At 35.0% G+C, this 25744-nt stretch overlaps 1 protein-coding gene across 5 annotated transcripts in view; it reads right to left on the reverse strand.

The window, feature by feature from the left end:
• PPARG (peroxisome proliferator activated receptor gamma) overlaps positions 1 to 25744 on the reverse strand; it is a 145650-nt gene that overhangs the window by 44753 nt on the left and 75153 nt on the right. For all 5 annotated transcript variants that reach the window (XM_045832276.1, XM_045832278.1, XM_045832277.1 and 2 more), the window contains 2 exons: positions 8554 to 8781; positions 7012 to 7181 (listed from right to left, as the gene is read on the reverse strand). In XM_045832276.1, coding sequence (XP_045688232.1) covers positions 7012 to 7181; positions 8554 to 8773 — 390 coding nt within the window. In that variant the 5' untranslated portion in view covers positions 8774 to 8781. The remainder of the gene's footprint in view (positions 1 to 7011; positions 7182 to 8553; positions 8782 to 25744) is intronic.

The following is a 25744-nucleotide window of genomic DNA, read 5'->3' on the forward strand; positions in this document are numbered from 1 at the left end:
TGTTGAGAGGTCTGTTGTCAATCAATTTTGAAGGCATTTTTGTCTTTTCTCTTGGTTGCTTTTACATACTGCCTTTGTCTTTGGTATTCTGAAATTTTTATTGCAGTATGTAAACATGAATTTCTTTTTATTCATCTTCTTGGGCATGCTGTTTTCCGCATCATGGTTTTACTTGTTCATAAGTTTGGACACTCTAACTAGATAAGCATTAGACTTTCTTATTCTATCCTCTTTTATATTTTCTATCTTCTTGTAGTTAATTACTCTCTAATATTGATTGCAAAAGTCAACATTAAAACAGCCATCAATTAAGATCACAGAACTATATAATTAGTGGCAAAAATTCATCCATGAGAACAGTTCTGTACATAACTCTTCTATTCATTAGAGAAGAAGACATCGTTTTTTAATATTCAAAAATCTTATTAATGCTTCAAGAACTAAAAGAGGCTTCAAATTCTAGCAGATTCTGGATAAGACATATTCTTTGAGACACTTTGAGTCTCACTCTCAGCAATTTCTTTGCATTTATTTTTCAGTTCAGTAAAATTTTTTTGCTGTGTGCAGTATGCTATTTAACCCTACCATTGGCTTTATTTCAATAATTATATATTTTTTACTTTTAGAAGTTTCATTTGGTTTATTTTCCAAATCTACATGGTCATTCCTGATGGTCTATTGTTGCTTACTGATTGCTGTGATTCTGCCCTCTTTAAAAAAAATATACACAGTTTTTCTATCTGTATCTGCCAGTCCAGTCCCAATATCTGCTTTCCCAATATCCCCTTGGTAGGGGCTGAGGGGTCTAAATTCATTTTTGTTTATTTCTGATATATGGCATTCAAGTCAACTGCTTTCTATGTGCTTATTGATGTTTTATTTTGAACTCATTTCCTGACCATAAACTATGAGAATCCTACAGAGTCTAAACTAGGAATTCTTTCCTCCAAAAAGAATTGGAAAATGCTTCTGTTGGAAGCCAGGGGTGCCATTGACTTAAGGCTATTTCAGATTCCCTTGAGAATTCAGGCTTAATTCAAAGTCCCTTTTCACTGATGGCTCCAAATACTGCTACAGGCACCTGTATTTGAGGCAATGCTGCACCTGAGTACTCCTATGGGCATCTGTTATGAGGGAAACACCACTCTTCTAAGTGCTTGCAGCTCACAGCTCAAGACCTAGGATTTGTTTGTTTTGTAATTGTTGGTTGTTTGGAGAGTTTTCCCTACCTCGTGTGAGATGAGAAATACCTCAAAGAATATGTCCTATGTAGGATCTGCTGGAAGTCAAAGCCTCCTTAATTCCCCAAGGGTTCTGAGGACCTTTGAATATTAAAAGTTTTTTTCACTCATTAAAAGAAGGCTAATAACTAACAGCGAAGACAACTGTTCTCACTGATAAATGTTGGTGGGATATTTCATTTTAACTTTTACCATTGTGATCATATATGTTTTATAATATTCCCTCAATGGTTTTCACTTTTTCAAACTAATTTTAGTGGTTGAAAATGCTGCTTGGCTAGTTGACAATGAGGCAGGTCCCAGAGTACTTGATTTATTTGGCATGGCTGGAGAAGAAGGTTTTTGATAAGAGAATTATGTTAAGTTTAACTCTTATTATGCAAATTTTTGTTTGGACTCATGGTGTCTTTCAAAGTGTATTACATTCTTTTTGCTATGATTCAGGACCTTTTAATGTCAAAGGATAGATAGTCTTTCTTAATATCATTTATGTACTATATAGCTACATAAAGTCTTGAATTGAATAATATATACAGACTCTAGCATACCACTTAGAACTTTGATTTATTCTTTTCCTTAACACTAACTTCATGATAACCAATGGTTTTCTTGCCATTTGATGTTTTTAAGAAATCTAGCTGCACAGCAAAGAAAATCATCAACAAAATAAAAAGACGACCCACAGAATGGGAGAACATATTTGCCAATACATCTGGTAAGGGGTTAATATCCAAAATTTATAAAGTAATTACAAAACTCAACACCAAAAAAACAAACAAGCCAGTTAAAAATTGGGCAAAGGACCTGAACAGATACTTCTCCAAAGAGGATGTACAGATGGCAAAAGACATAAGAAAAGATGCTCAACGTTACTAATCATCAGAGAAATGCAAATTAAAACCACAGCAAGGTATCATCTCACATGTGTCAGAATGGCTATCAACAATAAATCAAGAAGCAACAAGTGCTGGTGGGGATGTGGAGAAAGGGAAATCCTTTTGCACTGTTTGTGGGAATGCAGATTGGTGCAGCCACTTCAGAAAGCAGTATGGAGATACCTCAAAAAAATTAAAAATGGATCTGCTTTTTGACCCAGCCATCTTACTTCTGGGGATATATCTGAAGGAACCAAAAAGACTACTTTGAAAGAACATAAGCACCGCTATGTTCATTGCAGCATTATTTACAATTGCCAAGATATGGAAGCAGCCTGAGTGTCCATCAGTAGATGAGTGGATAAAACAACTATTGGGCATTTACACAATGGAATTCTACTTGGTTGTAAAAAAGAATATTATTTTACCTTTTGCTACAGCATGGATGGACCTGGAGAAACTTATGCAAAGTGAAATAAGCTAGTCAGAGGAAGACAAATACCATATGATTTCACTCTTATGTGGAATCTAATGAACAAACTGAACTAAAACGCAAAACAGAGACAGACTCATAGATGGAGAGCAGATGACAGCTAGTTCAGTGTGGTGTTGGTTAGGGTGTGGAGGGATTGAGCATAAAGGAAAAAGCACTCATGGATATGGACAGCAGTATGGTGATTGCTGGGGTGGGCTGGAGGTTATAAGGGAACTAAATGGTAATGAAAAAATGCAATAAAGATTAAATTAAAAAAGAAATCTAGCAAGGAAGATATAAACCATTACTAAGTGTCTTTCTGTAAAATATTTAGTGATTTGAAGAATGTTGCAGGCTTATACAAAGTTTTTTCATATTACTAATGAAGAAACACTCTTATTTATTATTTCAGAATCCACAAAACAATGTGCAATGTCAACAATTTACTCTCGTGATTATCATGAAGTCTGTGAGCTGGTGTGCTGGAAACGTATCAGTCACCATTTCAGTTTTGTGTATAAATCCTTCTAAAGGCTTCATAGAAAGGCTTAAAACCTTTCGCTTTTAAAAGGTATTTTCTACATCTCCTTAATTGCTTGACTTTTAACAAAACTCCATGTGTAATGTGATCTAAGAATGGTATTGTTAGGTTTACAATGAGATTAAAGCCCTGTGCTGGCTGGCCTGCATGCATCTCTCCTATAAAATGTATGGCACACAGAAGCTGAATCAATAACCTACCTTTGGCAGGTGGGAACATACACAAAGTTCTTCCTGGAGTAGTGTTTTATGTAGAAATATAAAAATAGGTTATACTGTATTGTATGATAAATTGTATTTACTTATATCTTTAGGTAAATTTATGGTTCTAAAGTAATCTTTCACTAAAGATACAAAAATATGATGAAACCTAATAGAGAAAAAAATACTGGTAAGTGTCCAAATTGTAACCAAAAAATTGTCAATTTTGCAAGCTCTAAGGTACTTATATCTTTCAGTAGCTAAAGCTTATATTTTACCTAAGTCTGCAATGTTAATTAATATACCCAAGAATCTGTCACTATTTTACTTTAATCCAAACCCAACTTTTTCATTCCTGTTTGAATTTTGGCAAGGATCACTAATGTAAACCTGTTCCATTGGCATTGTGAAATTGCTTAAGAAGACCTACTAACAGCTATCTTAAGCAATCTAACTATCCTTTTCAATCCATAAATTAGTCTGCAGGTTTGTGGTCAACTATATTTTAACCACTGGTATGTATAGCCTATATTCTACTGCTAAAATGGCAAACATTAAATGGCCAAAGCACCTTCCAGAAAAACATGCAGATGAGTCAAACACATTGACTTTCTTGGCTTACCACTGAGTATTGTTGACAAGCTAAGGAACTATTTTGATTACTGATAGCCACTGGTCTAATGAAGCTGCACTGTGCGGCAGCAGATTTGTTTAGTTCCAGAGTGGCAAGGAATGTGCATTTATTTCTTCAGCCTCAATGGCTTGTAACAGCGGTTTTCAAACTTTTTGGTCTCAGGACCTCTTACTCTCCTAAAAATTGTTGAGGAATGCAAAGAGCATTAGTTTATGTGGGCTATCTTTATGGTATTTACCAGAGGAGAAATTAAAATTCAGAAATTTTTATGTATAAAAACATACAGGCAAATATTTCATTTCATTAGCCATCAGAGCTGTCTTGTCATTCCATGCCATGCAGTTCTAGAACATTCCACTTTATACTTCTGAGTGAATGAGAGTGAAAATGGTAAATAAAAACATAGTATTATTATGAAAATAGTTTCAATCTCATGGGTGCTTTGAAAGTGTCTTAGGGACCCCTAGAAGTCTCCAGAGCACATTTTGAGAACTGTTAACTTGTAGAAGACAAATTATATTATTTCACTAACATTTTGTTTACTCTTATCTTTAAAGTGAGTAGATGTTTATTTTCCCTCCCAAAGTTAGCATAACCTTTGTATTTTAGTCTAGGAAGTCTGTAATTCATATTTGGATGACTTATAAGTTACTGAATGTAAGTATACAATACTCCTAATTTTCATCTATTGTTTTTATTTTTCTGTGGTAGGTTAAGAACTCCCTGTATTTTTCAGGTTTTATTAAGAGTTTATTCCCCGTCTCTGCCTTAGAACCCTTTTTGTTCCTAACTTAAAGGTATAGGGATTTTCTCCTCCCTCTTCTTTCCCTTCTTTTTTTTTTATTGCTACCTTTCTTCTTTGCTTGCTTTTATCTTCAAGGTTTTTGTGCCTTTAGAACTTAGCCTTTATCACTATAACCAACTACTGACGATATTTCTGTCTGTCAAATTTTAGCTGTTCGCAGTAATGTTAACTCTCCACAAAGGTATGACTAACAGAAACATGGTCAAACTATTTACTTAAACTTTCTAGTTTTCTAAGTGTTATATCAGCCCATAAAAACAATAATTTATTGTGGAAACTTAACCATTCATACTGTTTTAAATTATTTATCAATATAAATGACCAAGATGACCAAAATTGAATGGGTTCTTGAGGTATTTCTCAGGATTTATCAAAAATTTACTAAAAATTGTATAAATCTAATGCCATAAAATGACATTTTTATTACTCATTGAGATCTTAAATAACTATGCATAATTATTTCATGTAAGACCACAGATATTTTAGTTTGGTTTTAATCACAGAATCAATGGGTTTAAGTGTTCTAAATGAAAGCATATATTGCTTGGCATTTTTCAAGCAGTAATTTTAGAAGTTTAGACCTTAGAGATGAGTAAGACCTTGGATAGCTAATCTAACAAAGTTATTTTACACATATGGTGACTTAAGGGCTAAAGTGTTTATGTGATTGGTTAGTGACTTTGGGCACGTGGCCCAAGTGACTACTAGCTTGCCTCTTTTTACTTTATTAGTTGCCTCAGAGTAGTAAACTCTTTGAACTGCAGAGATTTTAAAGATCATTTAATTCAACTTATTCAACTAATTCAATTATTTATTTATTTTTATCCTCACCTGAGGATATTTTTTCACTGCTTTTAGAGAGAGAGGAAGGGAGAGAGGAAGTGAGAGTGAGAAACACTGGTTACCTCCTGTATGTGCCCAGACCAGGGACTGAACCCACAACTTAGGCCTGTGCCCTGACCAGGAATCGAACCCACAATATTTTGGTTATGGGATGGTGCTCCAACCAAGCTGGGCCACACCAGCTACAGCTCAAAACCATCATTTTATAGATGTGAAAACTTAGGCAGAATGTGGTTAAAAATGATACATACAAAAGCATCTTGCACAATATCTGCATGGTAGAAATTCAATAAATATTAATTTCCTTTTTTGGCCCACAATCCAGTTAGGAAGTCAGATATTCTAATGCCTACCTACCAGCTGCTGTATACCTTTATTCTGAATAAATAGCCCAACTGAGGATTAAATGTGATATATAATATAAGCAGTGTTTATTTTATAAGATAAATATTTTATAATTATTTTAATATAATACACACAATTTATAAATTATATTCATAAAAATTATAAAAACTAAACATTTATTTTATAAGGTAAGTATGAATGATTTATTCTAAGCCTTGGAGCATAAAACAAAAACTATTCTATTACTATGTTATACACTTAGTATATTAAAATTAATTATTTTAAAAGACTATATATTAAAATATGAGTAGATTAACATTTTCTACTCAGGCAACTCAGGCAAAATATTACTAAATGTTTGAACTTTCCAAAATGCCTCTTTTCAGAAAGAAAAAAGGTGAGGAGAAAAAGTATTTCCTTTCCAAAATAGTTATATCTCTTTACCTGTCCATAAGAATAAGAAAATAGAGTACTGGTTTAGAAGTCATATGAGATAGGTTCTAGTCCTAGCTCTGCCATTTACTAACAAATGACTATGAGAAAGTCTCATAAATTCATAATTCCTACATCTGTTAGTGGCCATAAATGAGTTCAACCTTGTAGGACTATTCTAAGGCTCAAACGGAGACTATCTATCTATCTATCTATCTATCTATCTATCTATCAAACCTGTCAAACCTTACATATATAAAATATTACATGGTACAGTGAAAAAAACCCTGGAAGATTCAGGATTTTGGGCCAGCTCATCAGTATCTTGCCTCGATACCTAGATCAAGTCACTTAAAAATAAAAAACCTGCAAGATATGAGGGTTAAATTAGATCAGTGTCTTATAGGTCCAAATTGGAGAACAAATAGTGAGACAAAGTAACCCTTCTTTTATTAATTTTCTTAGGTTTTCATATATTATATCATCTAAATAGTGAGTTTTTTAAAAAAAATTTTTGACAATTTTATCTCAATTCCTTGTTGTGAGTTTGAAACAGGAAATGAAAAAAATAGGTAAATTTTCAGCACATTCTTTGAAGAAAGAAAAAAGTTATTTTTTACCTTGCATCCTTCACATGCATGAACTCCATAGTGAAACCCAGAAGCTTTATCTCCACAGACACGGCATTCAATTGCCATGAGGGAGTTGGTAGGCTCTTCATGAGTTTTATTATACAGCTGCGTCTTTTCAGAATAATAAGGTGGGGATGCAGGCTCCACTTTGATTGCACCTGTGTAGAGAAAAATGTGAGCAGGTAGGTCATTATTACATTAAAAACAATGCTAAAAAGGCAATACAGGAAGTACTATAGTATGCTTTAATGACACACTTTTATTAGTTAAGTGTGGTGGCACTATGGAACATACAAAGACACAGAAAAAAGCAGGCCTTGTAATCACAGACAAGTCACAACCCCTCTGAGGTTCACCTGTATAAATAAAACAGGTAAGCAAATTAAGCCTGTGGTTCTATAACCCTCCAACGCTCCGTAATACTAAAGCTCTAACAGACAACATATAGTATTTGACATAATTAAGGTTATTTTACTACATAATGTACTGTATTTGGCATTTTCACAATATTAAATTGTATATTTTAATTTAAATGTTACATTTTAGAAGTATTTTAAAACTCTTGCAAAAGAAACACAGGACCACTGCCATGAAAAGGTAACGGGAAACTCAACTTGAAGGTACATGACAAATAAGAGACCAGGTTACCATCGGTGTTGAGTCAGAAAAGGTGGTTTGTAAAATGATCTTTGATGCAGAGTGAAACAACCTATGGAAATTAAACACTACTTTTCCATTGGTTAGGATCAGAGCTATTATATTTCCTTATTAGGCTTTAACTGAAAACCACACATGTAAATATAACCAAGTTTAGTGTTTATCTAAAGAAAACTAGAAATACAGGAAGTTCTTACTGTCAAGTAATGGTTACCAATTACATAGCTGGTGGCTTTGGAAAACCAGCATATCAGTACACAAAGAGATAAAAATCAAGGAAATAGCATCATAGAAATTTATTTTATCTTGAAAGTGCAGTTTAGTTTTTCTTGGTCTGATGTTTCAGTGTGAAGTGAGTTAATTACATGAAGATTTATCAATAATAAATTTGACTAAATTGTCAAAATTTAATTTGTGCTGAAATAGTTTTCAGTAAGCTTCTTAAATGGCAGAATTAGAAAAACTGGATTATAATTTAGCAATTTATTGTTGATAAGGTAGCAAACTGTTACTTAGTAACTTACAAGTGGCCAAAAGAGTTTTAAGTTTGGGTGATGGACTCTTACTCAGCCTGAGCTATACCTGGCAATATAATCATGCTGGATAATGTTCCTAAGAAGAAGTAAGAAAAGAAAAAAAAAGGAGAGAAAAAGGAAGAAGGGAAAAAAAGGAGAGGACAATCTGGGGTATTTATTCATTGTTCTCCTTTCTGGCATATCATAAATACTTAATATTTCATTGATAAATGGATGACTAAGTGAATGATAAATGTCTTCTCTACATAGTTTCAGTCTCTGGAGCACTTACTCCAGTGTTTTTGCGATTAGTCTAATGCTAGCTTAGTAGTCTTAAAAGTGAAAATAACCATCATACTTTGGTACTCTTGGAGCTTCAGGTCATACTTATAATCAGCAACCATTGGGTCAGCTCTTGCAAAAGGAATGTCTTCATAGTGTGGAGCAGAAATGCTGGAGAAATCAACGGTGGTGAAGGGCTTGATGTCAAAGGCATGGGAGTGGTCATCCATTACAGAAAGATCCATGGAGCTGATTCCAAAGTTGGTGGGCCAAAAAGGCATCTCTGTGTCAACCATGGTAATTTCTGAAATGTAAAAAAAGAATAGCTATGAAATTGGTCCTGGAGGACAGAGCAGTCCTCTGAAGATATGCAGAAAGGGAACTGAAAGAATGTTTGGTAAAGTGATTTCATCTAGGTTATCACAATGAGAGAAGAAAACATAACCACCTTCTTAGTGCTGCCCAGATGGTTTTACTAAAAGAAGTCACCGCTTACCTGGATATCACAGTAGAGAACCCTACAGCAGTACCAATGTGTACAGTGCACTGACATAAATGTCCTTCAGACAGCCCAGTTCTCATTATCATTTATAAAAGATCATCAATCAAGTTTGTTAATAACTTTTAAGAGTATGGAGTTCTGGGACAATTCTACTTTCTTGATATTAGATATCCTAAATATTTTTCTCTTTAGGATAAAAAGTTTGCTCCTCCATTCATATTTATAATGCTTTTGTATGACAGGAAAGTTGGGATATGTGTGTGTATATACACATACATATATACATATATATATGATTGCTCATCACACGCGCATACATATATGTGTATATACATATGCATGTGTATGTGTATGTACACACACACTCACATGTATATTTTATCCTCACCCGAGGACATTTTTTCCCCATTGCTTTTAGAGAGACAGGAAGTGGGGGGAGTGAGAGAGAGAGGGAGAAACATCAGTGTAAGAGAGAAACATCAATTGGTTGCCTTCTTGTAACTTCTCATACACACCTCAATGGGGATTGAACTTGAAACCTGGGTATGTGCCCTGACCAGGAATCAAACCCATGACCTTTTGGTCCATGGGATGATGCTCCAACCAACTGAGCCATGCTGGCCAGAATGAAAAGTTGATATATTAAATTTATATAAGGATTTATTATTTAACTGTACTGTAAAATATTTTTTTTTCTTAAGGTCGCTGGTTAGATTCCCAGTCAGGGCATATGCCTGGATGTGGGCCAGGTCCCACGCTTGGGGGCATGTGAGGCAACTGATCACACATTGATGTTTCTCTCCCTCCCTTCTCCTTTTTCTAAAAATAAATAAATAAAATGTTTTTAAAAAGAAAATATCTCTTCTGTGCAATGAAAATACCCAAATAAGTTTTCCTTGCATACAGCTTTCCTTAAAAAGGAGAAGGTATTCCCCACATTGAGAATAGAGAGGTTAGAATATGTGAAAACATATTTGATTATCAATGAGGAAATGTTAAAATGAGAATCTAGACCAGAATTAATTTTAAACCACCCCAAGACAAAACAGAAATGGAAACAAGAAAACATATAAAAAAAACAAAGGTAAGAACACTGGTATGGATTATAAGGCCATAGATTAACTGCTTCATGAATTTCCTGCTTAAGATGATACATGCCACATGCATTTTTCTAAATGTGATTTGTGGTCACAGTAAGTGAAATAAAACCCTGAGAGATTTTGGTTCTAAGTATTTAATGTGGATCTGTGTGTGACTGAAGTGGGTAGACTTTAAGACCTTTATGCAATGAGAACCTGTCTGACTTGGTTTACCTGAAAGCAGTTGACTATTAAAGTGGTGCCAAAAGCATAGTCACAGTATATTAAATGTTAACCCTTTGGTCAAAAATACCAGTAGAGAGGTATGGGAATTTGAGATTGCTGACATTGAAGGCAAAAAAATGAATTGCTCATAAATTCTAGGGTACCTGAAATCATATGTTTATCTGTGTTTTTTTGTAATTAATATCCCCATCTCCTAGCAAAGGGCTTGGCTCATGGTAGGTGTTCGTTAAACATTTATTTATTAAATGCTAAATGAATTGATTAAATTTTAGCATGATGCGGGGAAGGGAGAAAGCAAACTAGTATTTATCGGCTACCTCCCACATTGCAGACACACTATACATTTTATTCCATGTAACTCAAGATATTAACACCACTTTAGAGGTAAGGAGGTTAGGACTAGAGAAGTAAAGAGACTTGCCCAGGGTCCAACAGCTACTAAGTAGAGACAAACTCAAGACTGATGCAGAAACCCTGTTCTCTCACTGATAAAAATGTTTCATGGAGGAAGGGCTGTTTTTCTAGGGGTATCTGGGAATGGGTCTCTTGTATTTTCCCAGCAAGCAGAGAGCTAAGGAATTTACTCTCAAAGGCTGATTTTTGCATGAGGGTAAAGATTCCAGTTGTGGTCTTCATAAGGAAAACAAAGTGCCTTGAGCACATAAATAAGGAGACTAGTCCTATGAATGTGCTTCAGTGGTTCCAAGAGGACTCATTAGGCACCATTTGGGTTCACATGTCTGAATATCTACATAAGTAAGTACCCAAACAACCTTAAGTTATCTGAGTTACAGTGTAAATACTAGATGCCAAAAAGAGGAATGTGCATTGGTGATAGCTTAAAGGTCATATGGGTCTCAATGACAGCCAGAAAAAAGTTTGTGTTCTCAATGACAGGGGCACACACTGAACTGAATTCTTTGTCTCAAAATACATCTAAACCTGTGCAACCCAGATCACTCCATTTACTTTGCCCATCTCCTCAGCAGGTTTATTTCAAATTTTTCTAGGTATAAATTACCTTCATATCAAAATATACCTCTCTGGTTTCAATTGTAATATCGATAAAAGTTGGTTACCAATTATGTGTCATTATGCTTATTGTAAACAAAATAAAGTTTCACTAAGTGACTTAAAGGTAGAGTATATGCCTCTGTATGAAGACTGGGAAGTGAAAATAAGGATGCAGAAAATGCCTGTGTTGCAAGAAAAATTGATTGCTCATAATTTTACCAGTTTAATTTTGTTTTGCTTCACTTTTAACATGATGTCAATGACTCGCTGTCAACTAAAGCCATGCTTCTTAATACAAAAATCATGTCCTTATAGGTCATTGATTTCATTGATGTTTGGGGGAAAATTTTAATGTTAAAATAGTCATTTATGTGCAAATGAATAGAATAAAAATTCATGTGATTTTAAAGATATAATATGAAACTCCTACAAAATTGTATTTGTAGTATATTTCACGGCCAAAAGGATATGATTTTTAAAAAAATAATAGACTTTATTTTTTTAAGTGGTTTTAGGTTTACATAAAAATTGAGCAGTAAGTACAGAGCTCCCACATACCCTTTCCCCTTTCTCCCATGCCTTAAAAACACACAATTTCCTCTATTATTAACTTGGATTTCCCTTATTATTAACACTTGCATTAGTGTGGCATGCTTGCTACAAATTGATGAACCAGTATTAATACATAATTATTAACTAAACTCCATAGTTTACATTAGGGTTTACTTTTTGTGTTGTACATTCTATGGGATTTGATAAAGGGATAATGCCATGTACCCACCACTACAGTATCATACAGAAGAGCTTCATTGCCCTAAATATCCTCTGTGCTCCACCTATATATCCCTGGCCCCAAGAATGCTATGTTTTTGCTATGTATTAAGGGCATACTGGTGGGAAAGCAGGAGAAGCTCTGAGCTATACAGCAAATTAAATTACCCTGGCTTGGCATTCGAGTCTCTCTCCCTGGCACAGCCCTGACCTGCTTTTCCCACTAGTGATCTTTTCCACTGTTGATCCCAATCCTCACTTTCATTCTTGGTATAGTCTGTACTTAGGCATATCCTCTTCTGACCAGGTTAAATATAGTCTACATTTTTTAGTCTGTTCATCTTTGTTTGTGCTCAGGCTGCTCTATCTTCTTCCCATCCTTCACTTCTACACATCACAATCCCATGAGTCTTTCCCACAGTAGTGGGAAATCCTACAATAGTCCAAATGCTACTTCCTCCATGAAACCTTTCATGAATTCTCCAACTTAAAAATACCCTCCATTCTCTGTGTTCCCACAATATTTTGTACTTCTCTCTTAACTCTGATATAATTATTTGGATAAATATCTCTGCCATTCAATTTCAAGTACTGGAGCAAAAGGACAATGTCTTATTATTCTGTTTTCCCTTTAGTACTTATGCACAGTTGTTTATTAAATGCTTGCTAATTGAATTATATTTTATACAGAAGGGTAGAATAAGTATCCATTTTTTCTCTAAAAAATGGAAAAAATAAAGATAATTTCTCAATGGTTTAGTTTTGCTAAGACTTAAGCTCCACAGAAAGGATGGTGATATTCTATATTATAAATGAAATACAATTTAAGCTATAACCCCCCCTTGACAACTGTATACTCACTTTTTATTTTTTGATAATTGCAGAAGGAAGATTAGGATCCTACAAATATTTATATTCCCATGTAGAAAAGACAAAGTAAGGAAGAAAAACAACTTGCCTCTTCATCTCTACGAAAACATATTATTCAAATACATATTTTCCCTTCGCCCTTTACTTTCTCCCTATTCTCTCATTCTAGGACATCTTGACCTAAACAATATTACTTCATGGACTATGTTTACTGGGACACACAGTGGTTCCCTAGACATTTTATTTTATTTTGTCTTGAAGATGGGTCCAGGGAGCCTGCTTCCAATTTTGTCTCTAGAAAACATAAGCTACTGTTTCTGCCAAGCTGTAAGTTAAGTAGGTGCTTTTTGTTATTCTGTGCAATTACCCATGAAAGAACAAATGAACCAAAAATTAGCATGAACAACAGCTCTTCTCAGGGAAAAGTAGCAGAGTCTTAACTTTCTAGCTGGGTGACAGGAGTGTGCTGCCTTAAGGTATAAATATCAATTTCACAACCTTTAGTGTGTTTCTATTATGCAGACATCTCTAGGCAGACATTGTGAGGAAGGACATGAATATGTGTTCTTTATCTTAGACCTTCAAACTTGGTTTTAAACTCTATTATACTCAATGGGCAGACTTTCCACAATATTTGTACAATATACTTCAAACAAAGATACAACCAATATGAAAAAAATAAAGTAACTTCTCTAATTTTTTTAAAAGATTTTTAAAATTTATTTTAGACAGAGGGTGAGAGAGGAAGAAAGAGAGGGAGAAAAAGAGGGAGAGAAACATCAAAGTGTGGTTGCCTCTCAGGTACCAGCTACTGGGGACCTGACCTGGCCCGCAACCCAGGTATGTGCCCTGGATGGGAATCAAACCAGTGACCCTTTGGTTTTCAGGCCAGTGCTCAATCCACTGAGCCAGGGCTCTAATCTTACAGGCATCATTATTTGAGAGTATGAAAAAGGGTCAGAAAAGATGCTAAATTATTAAATGAAGCACTGGAACTACACAATTTACCTTTGAGGTTTTATGTGACCCCTTATGAAAAGAAAAATTTTATTAGAATATTTGGGGAAATGCTGCATGTCCTTAAAAATTACATTAGCTAATATTAATAGAACCCTAATACTTAACAAAGATTTAGGGTTCTATTAATAAGTATTGTGCCAAATACAACATTTGGATTGTCCCATTTAATCTTCACAACATTCCTATGAGGCAGAACTTATAATTCTCCTTAAAGAAGAGGAAACTGAGACAAAGATATGGAAGTAAGCAATTTGTTTAAAAACACACAGTTATGCAGTATTAGAGCTGGGTTATTTACCCAGAGGGTCTAAAACTCCATAGGCTGCACACTTAACATTCTAAACTGAATACCTTCAATATGCCAGGTACAGGAGGCTGGGATATACTATGAAGAATAATTCTCAAATGAAAGCTTCACTTAAAAAATGTGTTAAGCTGTGCAATAAAAGTATGTGCCAGTAAAACGCCTTTCATAGAATCTCTAAAATTTAGTGGTTTTCTTGGAGGTGACCTTAAAGAGACAATAAATAATTTTTTTCAGTATTTTCTTTGTTTCAGTTTGGTATCCAAACGTATTTATCCAGCCCCTCCTTATTCATTCATGCAAATCATTCTTCAGTGTAAACTGACCTGGAAATTTTCTAATTCTTTCCCCCTTGTAATAGCTAATATCCAGAGACAAAAATCATCCTGAAATATTAGAGTAGAAAAGGTCTTTTTGAGATCATTTCAGTTCCTCATTTGACAGATGAAGAAAAATGAGGCAAAGTGATTTGCCCATGAGCACCCTGTAGGATAGAGGCTGACTAAATAAGAATCCAGGTTTTGTTGCCTACTTATTAGCATTCTCTGCACCGTGTTATGAAGTTGTTAAAGCATCTAGCATAGGGCCAGACAATGAATAAGTTCTCAATAAATATAATTATTGTAGTAGTTGTCATGTTTGTACATATTAATAACCAAAGTACTAGAATCATGTAAAAGGTGGGCTAACAGCCTCCAATGCTACCACTAGGGGACAGGAAGAGGAAGAAACACCAGCATAGTCCTATTGTTCAAACAAGACTACGCCTAAAACAGATGTCCTGTTTTAAAGACCTCTGGAAAAGGAACATACACAGCTTCTCTCAGTTACTTATTCCATTGCTTAATTGCTCTTTTGTAGCCAGGAAAGTCTACGTCTTATCTGGCATTTCCCCAACTGTGCTATACATATGTTAATGATGTTCCTTTTTAAATAATTAAAAAGAAAACATACTGGTGGTCACATAAATTTAGGAAATGTTACTCAAGTGAAGTTAAATATGTTTAGTATGGGACCTATAATGCATGAGAAAATACAAGAGAGGGGAGGGCACAGTATGCAATATTTGAGAAGTTTAACATTTGATGGAATATAGTTTATGAAATAATCATCTAACCTATGTTGCAGTTTGTAATTTTTTTATTTCCTAAACATAAAGGATGATAGTTATCATCCTTTGCATATTTGCCCTTTACCATATGTACTTGAAAAGCATGATTAAATTGTCCTTTAGGGTTTTTTTTTTACTTTAGAGGGCAAGGATTTATGTTGGTTAGGACAACAAAACTCAAGAGAAGAAAGATTTTCTTACTTAAATCACAAAGAAAGTAATCACTGTAAAGAGTAATGCTCTTTTTATAGAGTCTATCTGAAAAGCCTCCAGACAGGAAAAAGAAAAGTCCCATAGAATGGACCAGGAATCAGAATGACTTTGACTGGTCCACTTTGCCCCCCACCTTTGGCAACAAGTGCTGGAGAGGATGCGGAGAAAAGGGAACCGTAGTGCCCTGTTGTTGGTGGGAATGCAGACTGGTGCAGCCACTGTGGAAAACAGTATGGAATTTCCTCAGAAAACTAAAAATGGAACTGCCTTTTGATCTGGCAATTCCACTGCTGGGATTATATCCTAAGAACCCTGAAATACCAATCCAAAAGAACCTATGCACCCCAATGTTCATAGCAGCACAATTTACAATAGCTAGATGCTGGAAGCAACCTAAGTGCCCATCAGTAAATGAGTGGACCAAAAAACTATGGTACATTTACACAATGGAATTCTATGTAGCAGAAAGAAAGGAGCTCCTACCCTTTGCAACAGCATGGATGGAGCTGGAGAGCATTATGCTAAGTGAAATAAGCCAGGTAGTAAAAGAGAAATACCATATGATCTCACCTATAAGTGGAACATAATCAACAAAACAAACAAGCAAGCGAAATATAACCAGAGATATTGAAATTAAGAACAAACTGACAGTAACCAGAGGAGAGGTGGGAGGGGATAATGGTGGGGAAGTAGGGAAAGGGTTTTCAAGAACAAGTACAAAGGCCATGTGGACAAAACCAAAGGAGTGTAGGATCAAGGGTGGAAAGTGGGGATGGCTGAGGTGCAGGGAAGTGGTAGGGGGAAAATGGAGACAACTGTACTTGAACAACAATAAAAAAAAGTTTAAAAAAAACGACATTGCTCAACAGCAACACTGGAAGCTAAAAATCAATATGGCAATGTTGTCAAAACTCAAAGAAAAAAATTATTTCCAACTCAGAGCTTTATACTCAAGCCAAACCATCACTAAGTATAAGAGTGGAATAAGACATTTTCAGAAATATAAGGCCTTCAAAGAAAGTTACTGTCCATGTACTCTTTCCCTGAGTTCTATACCAGAAAGAAAGGAAAATATGGGTTCAGGAAACAAGGGATCTAAACACAGAAGAGAGGTGAAAGGAAGTACCAGGATAATAGATAACAGCAAACTAGAGAGAGTGGAGCAGGAGGATGAAGAAAGCCATGCTAGCTTACATGAGAAATTAGAATGTCTGATATATTTGACCACTTTCAGAAATTTTATTATTCTATTAGAGAGTTTGTGAATGAACTAGATATAAGTATGTAGAAAAGAAACAACAAAAATGAGCCACTACTAAATAAAATAAAAAATTAATACCAGAACAACAGCTATTTAGGATCAGAAACAGAATTACAGTATATCCTGCTTGGCTAAACTGTAAGCAGCACTTTCAAAGTTATAACAATGTAAACTTGGATAACTGATTTCACTTAAAATTACAAATAAGTACATTATGAAGATGGAGGAGGGGAACTGTGTTAAGGAAAGTATGTATAGTGGTAAAGGGCTAAATTTTATCTTCTACAGTAGGAAGTCAGTGAGTAACAAACATAATTTTAAAAATAGCAGTACAAGCCCTGGCTAGTGTGGCTCAGTGGATTGAGTGCAGGCCAGCACTCAATCCACTGAGCCACAGGAATCAAAGAATTGCTGGTTCAGTTCCCAGTCAGGGCACATGCCTGGGTTGTGGTCTGGTTCCCCAGTAGGGGTCTCATGAGAGACAACCACACATTGATGTTTTTATTCCTCTCTTTCTCCATCCCTTCCCCTCTCTCTAAAAGTAAATAAATAAAATCTTTAAAAAATAGCAGTATAAGCATGTATTTTAAAGATATAGAGGTAAATACCAGGAGAAATGTTGAAAGGAGTTAAAATCCTTGCCTCTGAGGAGGAGGAACTGGGTATGGGACTGAGGACTGCTGTTTTTTATTAAAAGCTTTATATTATCTGACTTTAAAAACTATGTACAAGTATTATTTTGATGAAAGTAAATATTAAGTTAAATATCTTTTAATTATAATATTTTCTCATGATTTCACCTAATAGGGAAAGAACATATATTCCTTGCATGTGTTTCAGTCCTCTTAAAAACAATTATCATGCAACAATCTGAATAACATATAAAAATTGAATGTCATTTCAAGTAAAATAAAGAAAAATCAGAAAATATTTTTGATACTTGGACAATAGATGACTGTCCTCTTGACTGAAGCATTTAAAAAATAAATTCCATCAATTCATTTCTTTTCCTTCACTAGTATCATGGATTTTGATTATTAAAGAAAGAAAAAAACTCTGGATCCCATTAACAGAAGTACAATTTAATAACAGCTAACAGTACTTAAGTACTTATTGTATGAGAGGCACTATACCTTAAACCATTGCATATGTAACTTATAAATGTATACATAGAATTTATAAATGTATATGTAATACACAATAGAATTTGCATGTATAGACAGTCCTATGCAACTATTATTACCACCCAACATACTGAAAAAATTAGAAAGAGGTTAAGCATTTGTCCAGTGTCATATAGGTAATAGGTAATATGTATTAGAGCTGAGGTTTGAATTCTGTTGTGATTTCTCTGAATAGAGAACCTCTTATTTTGGATGCCATAAATTAAGAAAATAATTAAGAAATGGATTATTTGGTGTGTCATTTGTTTCTTCAATATAGAAAATATACTTTCATTCTGTTGTTTACTTAGTTTATAATAAAAATCAAATCCAATGCTTCTGTGGTTTGATTCCCCATTGATATTCCCATTGATAGCCTTGGCAGAGGCTGAAGCATTCCACAGGTATCAGTATATACACATTTCTTTACAATAAGCCAAAAGGTCTTGTAGCACATTTTCAGCGGAGATCAACAAAGGGTATAGCATTAATTTTAGAGATCATTCTTGATTTCTCTTGCATGGGCCACATGTTGTTTAGATAGCTTGCCTAACCCAGTCCAGAGATATCAGGAGACAGGAAAGATGATAGGATAATGTCCTCACTCATCCATTTCTTCTGCTTTCTTAGCTGGAGATTCATGTCTTCTTTCTCTCTATGGTCAAGCTAGGTTCTTCTGCTAAAACTACCTTCACAAATTTCTAAAGAGAGACTCACTACTAATCTAATTAAGATGAAGGCCAAATCCGCTGAACAGTTAGTTACTCTGGTTTGGTAGAAATTCCTGCTTTACCTGCTAGCACATGAATAGTGCTTAGGTCAGAAAAAAGGAACTGGAATGTTTCCCCCGGCTAGCTCCCTCTTCACATTTGGCTTTGGCTTTGCAGTGATAGTGGAATATTAATGGAAGGAAAGAGATTGAGTGGGAAGGAAAAAAATGAAAAGAAAGCTCTAGAAGTTTGTAACAAGTCAGAAAAGAAGAAACTACCAAAGATCTACCTAGGTACTGTTTCTCTTGATGTGCCCACCTCTCAAACATTGTAAAGGACCTCCTTCCTATAAGCAGGAGAAGAAAGAATGGGTGCGTGGTTTTAAACAATGCTTTACTACTGAAGCACCTCAATAGCCTGAACTTATCATAGAAGAGAAAGGCACTATCTAAACAACTTAGAGTTGTTTAGTCTGGCAAGATGATGTGATACACTATGCTTCTGTTTCTTCTTTTGTTTTCAATTTACTGTGCCAAGCCCTCTTAATGAGAAGACAATGGTCTTAAGCTAAATAAACATTGAGAACGAAAGTGTCAAAACAGATGTAGCCAAATCAGTGGTTATTGGCTGATTTTCAGATTTTAACTAGTGATACTACGTATTATCTAAACATAGTACAATGTGATATTAAATATCCAGAGTAAACATTTTTATATTTTAGGTTGTCCTCCTGAGCTCTTACAGCTTATCAAAAATATTCTATGTGAAAGCATTTTATATAATTTGACATTCATGATTTTTAAAAAAACTTCTTAACTGGAAAGGAAAGGGAACTTCATTGATCTGATAATGTCTATAAAAAACAAACAAACAAACAAATGAAATACCTAAAGTAACCATCATATATGATGGTAAAATACTTAAAGCTTTCTTCTTAAGATCAGGAATAACACTGTCCTAGAATTCCTATATAATGCAACAGGGAAGAAAAGACATTGCAATTAATAAGAGAATTTAGCAAAGTTGCTGGATATAAGGTCAATATTTAAAAACTAACTGTACTGCTATAAGCTAGTAACAAATAAAAATGACATTTTAAAATAATTTTTACAATAACATCAAAACATCAAATACCTAGGGGAAAAATCTAGCAAAATATATGTAATATCTTGCTATTATTGAAAAAAAAGGAAGATTATCTAAATATACTATGTCCAGAGACTGAAAGACTCAATACTGGATGCTGTCAATTCTCTCCACATTTCTCTATAGATTGATAAAAATTCAATCAAAATCCTACTATTTTTGTGGAAATTGACATGCTGAGTCTAAAATTTCTATGGAAATTCAAAAGACCAAGAATAGCCAAGGCAATTTTAAAGAGAAAAATAATCCTGGAGGACTCTACTGCCAGACATTAAACCCAATTATAAAGCTACAGTAATTACGACAATATATTAGTTTGTGCAAAAAGGAAAAATAGACCAATGCAATAAAATAGCAAGTCCAGAATCAATCAAACATGTATATGGGCACCTGGTTTATAACCAAAATGCCACTTCAGCCTACTGAAAAAAAGATGATCTTGTCAAAAAATGGAGCAGGTCAATTGGATATACATAAAAAAAAACAAAACGAGTCAACCTCTACCTTACACCATACTCAAAAATCAACTTCATGTGGACTGCAGATCTAAATTTGAAATATAAAACAAAAGAACTTTTAAAACAAAAAGTAGGAAAACACTTTATCAACCTTGGAGTAGGCAAAGATTTTTTCAACAGGATATAAGAAGCACTAATTATAAAAGAAAAATTAGACATACTGGACTATATGAAGATTAAAAACTCATTATTAAGTGCATGAAAAAGCCACACAGAGTGGGAGAGAATATCTTCATTATATGTATCTGACAAAGTGTGCTTTAGAACTCATGCCACATATAAAATGGGCAAAAGATTTGAAATTACACTTCACAAAAAAAGGGTGGACAAAATGTACAACAAATATTTTAAAAGGTGTTTGACTTTTTAGTTATCAGAGAAAGAAAAATAAAAATTATAATATACCACCATACACAGCTGTTTATATCTTGTAATTGACTAGAGATGTTGTATTGATAGCAAAGAGATTTTTTTGTAAGTGGCAAAGATTTCTATGCAACGTGGTTGGCTAAATGAAATGTGGTCAAATGAATGGCTAAAATGAAGAAGCATTCTGGTCAAGATGGTGAAGTAGATATATGCTGTACTCACCTCCTGCCAATGACCACATCAAAATTACAACTAAATTATTGAACAATCAACATGCATAACCATCTGAAGACATGCTGAACAAAAAAGTCCTATGGCTAAGGATATAAAGAAGCCATGCTGAGACTGGTAGGAGGGGTGGAGATGAGAAACAGCCTGGCCCCACATCTACTTGTGGTGGTTGAGAATTTAGAGGGATATCTCAGATGTAGAGGTACCCGTGAGGAGCAAGTGGTGTCAGACCCATGCCAGGCTCCCTGGCCCAGAAAACCAGTGCCAGGAAGAGGAGTCCACATAATATCTGGCTGTGAAAATCATCACAGATTCTGTCTGTCTGAGACAGAAGGCTGCTAAAAATCCAGGCATCCCTTTAAAAAGGCCACACACAAACTCTCACAGGCACTCAGCCTGGGCTCTGGTGAAAGGACAGTAAGTAGGCGATTGCCAGAGACTTACAGGAAGAAACTGAGTTTTGTGGCTTTAAGACAAGGGCTGGAGGGAAGGCTGCCATTGTCCCAGTGTTGAACCCTCCTCCAACATAGCCAAATCTGAATCTGCATTAGCCTGGTGAACTTTAGTAGCTCCATCCTGATGATTTCTTGATACTCTGCTCCACCCAACTCATGTACCACTGAAGCTCTTTCTGGTAGCAGCCAACCTAGGCCCATGTTACAGTCCTTCTTTAAAAACTCTTGAGGAACTCTGATCAAGCTCAGACATACAGGGAGAAACTGATCAGCTCCACAAATGACACTCCCAAAGGGCAGTCTCAGCAGGTGCCAGACCCTGCCAGGGCAAATCCCACCTCATGGGGTCAGCCGCCACACAGCAGGTTGTACACTGAGGTCATGCCAATCCACACAGCTGGTTAGCCTGAGGGTCATTCCCACCCACTGACATGACAACCGAAATCAGTGCTCAACAACAAAAGGACACACACAACCCACACAAGAGACACTCCTAGAGCACCCAGCCCAGGTGACCAGGGAGACTGTGCCACTGGGCCCCACAGGACACCTACTACATAAAGCTACCCTGCCAAGACTGGGAGACATAGAAGATCTACCTAATATATAGAAACAAATACATAAAAAGGCAGCCAAAATGTAGGAGAGAAAGAAACATGTACTAAATGAAAAAACAAGAGAAATTTCCAGAAAAAGAATGAAATGAAATGGAGGCAAGCAATCTACCCGATACAAAGATCATAATAGTGGTTATAAGAGCACTCAGGGAACTTAGTGAAAACTTCAACAAAGAGATAGCAAACATAAAAAGAGCACTGAAATAACCAGTCAGAAATGAATAATATAATATCTGAAATGAAGAATACACTAGAAGGGATCAACAGAGGATCAGATGAAGCAGAGGACCAAATCAGCAATTTGGAAGACAAGGTAGCAGAAAATACGTAATTGGAATAGCAAAAAGAAAAAAATTAAATGAGGATAGTTTAAGGAACCTTTGGGACAATATTAAGTGTAGCAACATCCTCATCAGAGGGGTACCAGAAGGAGAACAGAGCAAGGGATTGAGAACCTATCTGAAGAAATAATAACTGAAAACTTCCCTAACCAGGTGAAGTAAAAAGACACACAAGTCCGGGAAACACAGACAGTCTCAAACAAGATGAACCCAAAGAGGCTCATACCAAGACACATCATAATTAAAATGGCAAAGGTTAGAGACAAAGAGAGAATCTTAAAAGCATCAAGAGAAAAACAGTTACATACAAGGGATCTCCCTTAAGATTGTTAGCTGATTTTTCAACAGAAATTTTTCAGGCCAGAAAGGACCAATGAAAATCAAGGGCTTTGGAAAAAAATACAATAAAGATTAAATCTAAATAGATAGATAGATAGATAGAGAGATATTTAAAAAAGAAAAAGAAAGAAAAGCAAGGGCCTACAACCAAGATTACTCTACCCAGCAAGGCTATCATTTAAAAATGAAAGACAGCCTTGGGCGGGTGGCTCCGTTTATTGGAGTATTGTCCCATGCACCAAAAGGTTGCAGGTTCGATCCCTGATGAGGGCACATACCTAGGTTGTTGGTTTGATCCCCAGTTGTGGCATGTAAGAGAGGCAACCCATGGATGTTTCTCTTTCACATCGATGTTTCTCTCTTTCTCAAATTAATAGAAAAAACATATCCTTGCTTGAAGGTTAAAATAAAAGCTTCCAAGACAAGAAAAAGCTAAATGAGTCCATCACCACCAAACCAGTACTACAAGAAATGTTAAGGTGACTTCCTTTTACACACACACGTATACATGTATATATATATGTGCACTTATACATGTATACGTACATGTGTGTATATCTCTGTATAAACATATATATTTATTTAAATTGAATTTATTGGGATAACACTGGTCCACAAAATCATACAGGTTTTGAGTGTACAACTCAATCTTCACACTGCATTGTGCGCCCACCACCCCAAGCAAAGTCTCTTTTGGTCCCTATTTCTCCCCTACTTTGCCCCTGTCCACCTATCTCCCAATCCCTTTCCCTTTGGCTATCATCACACTGTTATCTATGTCTGTGTATTACGTATGTCTGTTTTTGTTAGTCTCTTCAGCTTCTTTCATTCAATCTCCCATCCTCCTCTCCTCACTGACAGCTGTCAGTATGTTCTATATATCCATGCTTCTGTTTCTGCTTTGTTCATCAGCTTATTTTGTTCATTAGATTCCACATGTAAATGAGATCATATGGTATTTATCTTTCTTTGACTTGTTTATTTCACTTGGCATAATAATCTCCCAGTCTATCCATGCTGTTGCAAAAGGTAAGATTTCCATCTTTTTTATAGTTGTGTAGTATTCTGTTTTGTAAATGTACTATAGTTTTTTTATCTACTCATTTACTGATGAATACTTGGGCTGTTTCTAGAACTTGGCTAATGTAAATAATGCTACAATGAACATAGGGGTGCATATATTCTTTCAAATTAGTATTTCTGGTTTCTTAGCATATATTCCTAGAAGTGGGGATGATGGGTGAAAAGGCAGTTCCACTTTTAATTATTTTAGGAAACTCCATACTGTTTTCTACAGTGGCTGCAGCAGTCTGCACTACTACCAACAGTACATGAGGCTTCCATTTTTTCTTTTCTTTTCTTTCCTTTTTACTGAATTTCTTGGGTTGACATGGGTTAACAAAATTATACAGGCTTCAGGTGCACAATTCTGCAACATACCATCTGTACACTGTGTTGTGTGTTCACCACCCCAAATGAAGTGACTCTTTTAAGAAGGAAAAAAAGACAGATTTAAATAATAAAAATGTCAATAACTACATACCTATAAACAATCAGATTAAATGTAAATTGATTAAATGTTCCAATCAAAAAACATAGAGTAGCTGAATGAATAAGAAAACAAGATCCGCATATTCTGATTACAGGAGACCCATTTCAGATTAAAGACATAAGCAGACTGACAGTAAAGGGATAGAAAAAGATATTTCATGCAAATGGAAACAAGAAAAGCTGGGATAGCAATATTTATAGCAGAAAAAATAGACTTCAAAACAAAAGCTATCTTAAAAGAAAAGAAGGTCATACATAATGATAAAGAAAGCATATGCTTATGGATAGGAAGAATCAAATCATTAAAATATCTATACTATGCAAAGCAATCTACAGATTCCATGCAATCCCTATCAAAATACCAATGGAATTTTTCACAGATCTAGAAAAAATAATCTTAAAACTTACATGGAATAACAGAAGACCTTGGATAAGCCATAGCAATCTTGAGAAAGAAGGAGGTATGCTGTTACCTGGCTATCAAACTATATTACAAAGCTATAGTAATTAAACAGCATGGTACTGGCATAAACATGCACACATAGATCAATGGAACAGAATAAGGAGGCCAGGAATAAACCCATGCCTACATGGTCAATTAATGTACAACAAACTGGACAAGAACATAAATGGTCTATTCAATAAGTAGTGTTGATAAAATCGAACAGTTGCATCAAAAAAAAAAGAAAGAAAAGGAAAGAAACTAGATCACTTTCTTACACCATATATAAGAACAAACTAAAAATATGGATTAAAGACTTAATGGTAAAACCTGAGACCATAAAATTCCTAGAAGAAACATAGGCAGTAAACTCTCTGACATGCTCTTATTAGTTTTTTTTTTCTGAAATATCTGCCTGGGCAAGGGAAACAAACAAATAAACAATGGGGACTACATCAAACTAAAAAGGTTTTGCATAGCAAAGAAAACCATCATCAAAATGAGAAGACATTTTATTGAATGGGAGAAGATATTTGCCAATGATATATCCAATAAGGGGCCAATATCCAAAATTTATGTCATATAACTGAATAGCAAAAAAAAAAATCCAATAAGAAATGGGCAGAAGACCTGAACAGACATTTTTCCAAAGAGTTTATACAGATGGTCACTAGAAATATGAAAAGGTATTCAACATCACTAACCATTAGAGAAATATTTGCAAATTAAAACCACAATGAGATATCACATCACAGCTATCATCAATAAATCAACAAACAATAAATGTTGACAAAAATGGGAACCCTTGTGCATTGTTGGTGGGATTGCAAATTGGTGCAGCCATTGTGAAAAACAGTAGGGAGGTTCCACAAAAAATAAAAAACAGACCTACCTTATGACCCAGCAATTCCACTTCTGAGTATATATTTGAAGAAACCCCAAACACTAATTCAATGAGATATATATATATACCTCATGTTCACTGAAGCATCAT

The sequence above is a fragment of the Phyllostomus hastatus genome, unplaced genomic scaffold (assembly GCF_019186645.2).
Source record: "Phyllostomus hastatus isolate PE091 unplaced genomic scaffold, TTU_PhHast_1.1 phas_contig_16, whole genome shotgun sequence".
NCBI lineage: Eukaryota > Metazoa > Chordata > Mammalia > Chiroptera > Phyllostomidae > Phyllostomus > Phyllostomus hastatus.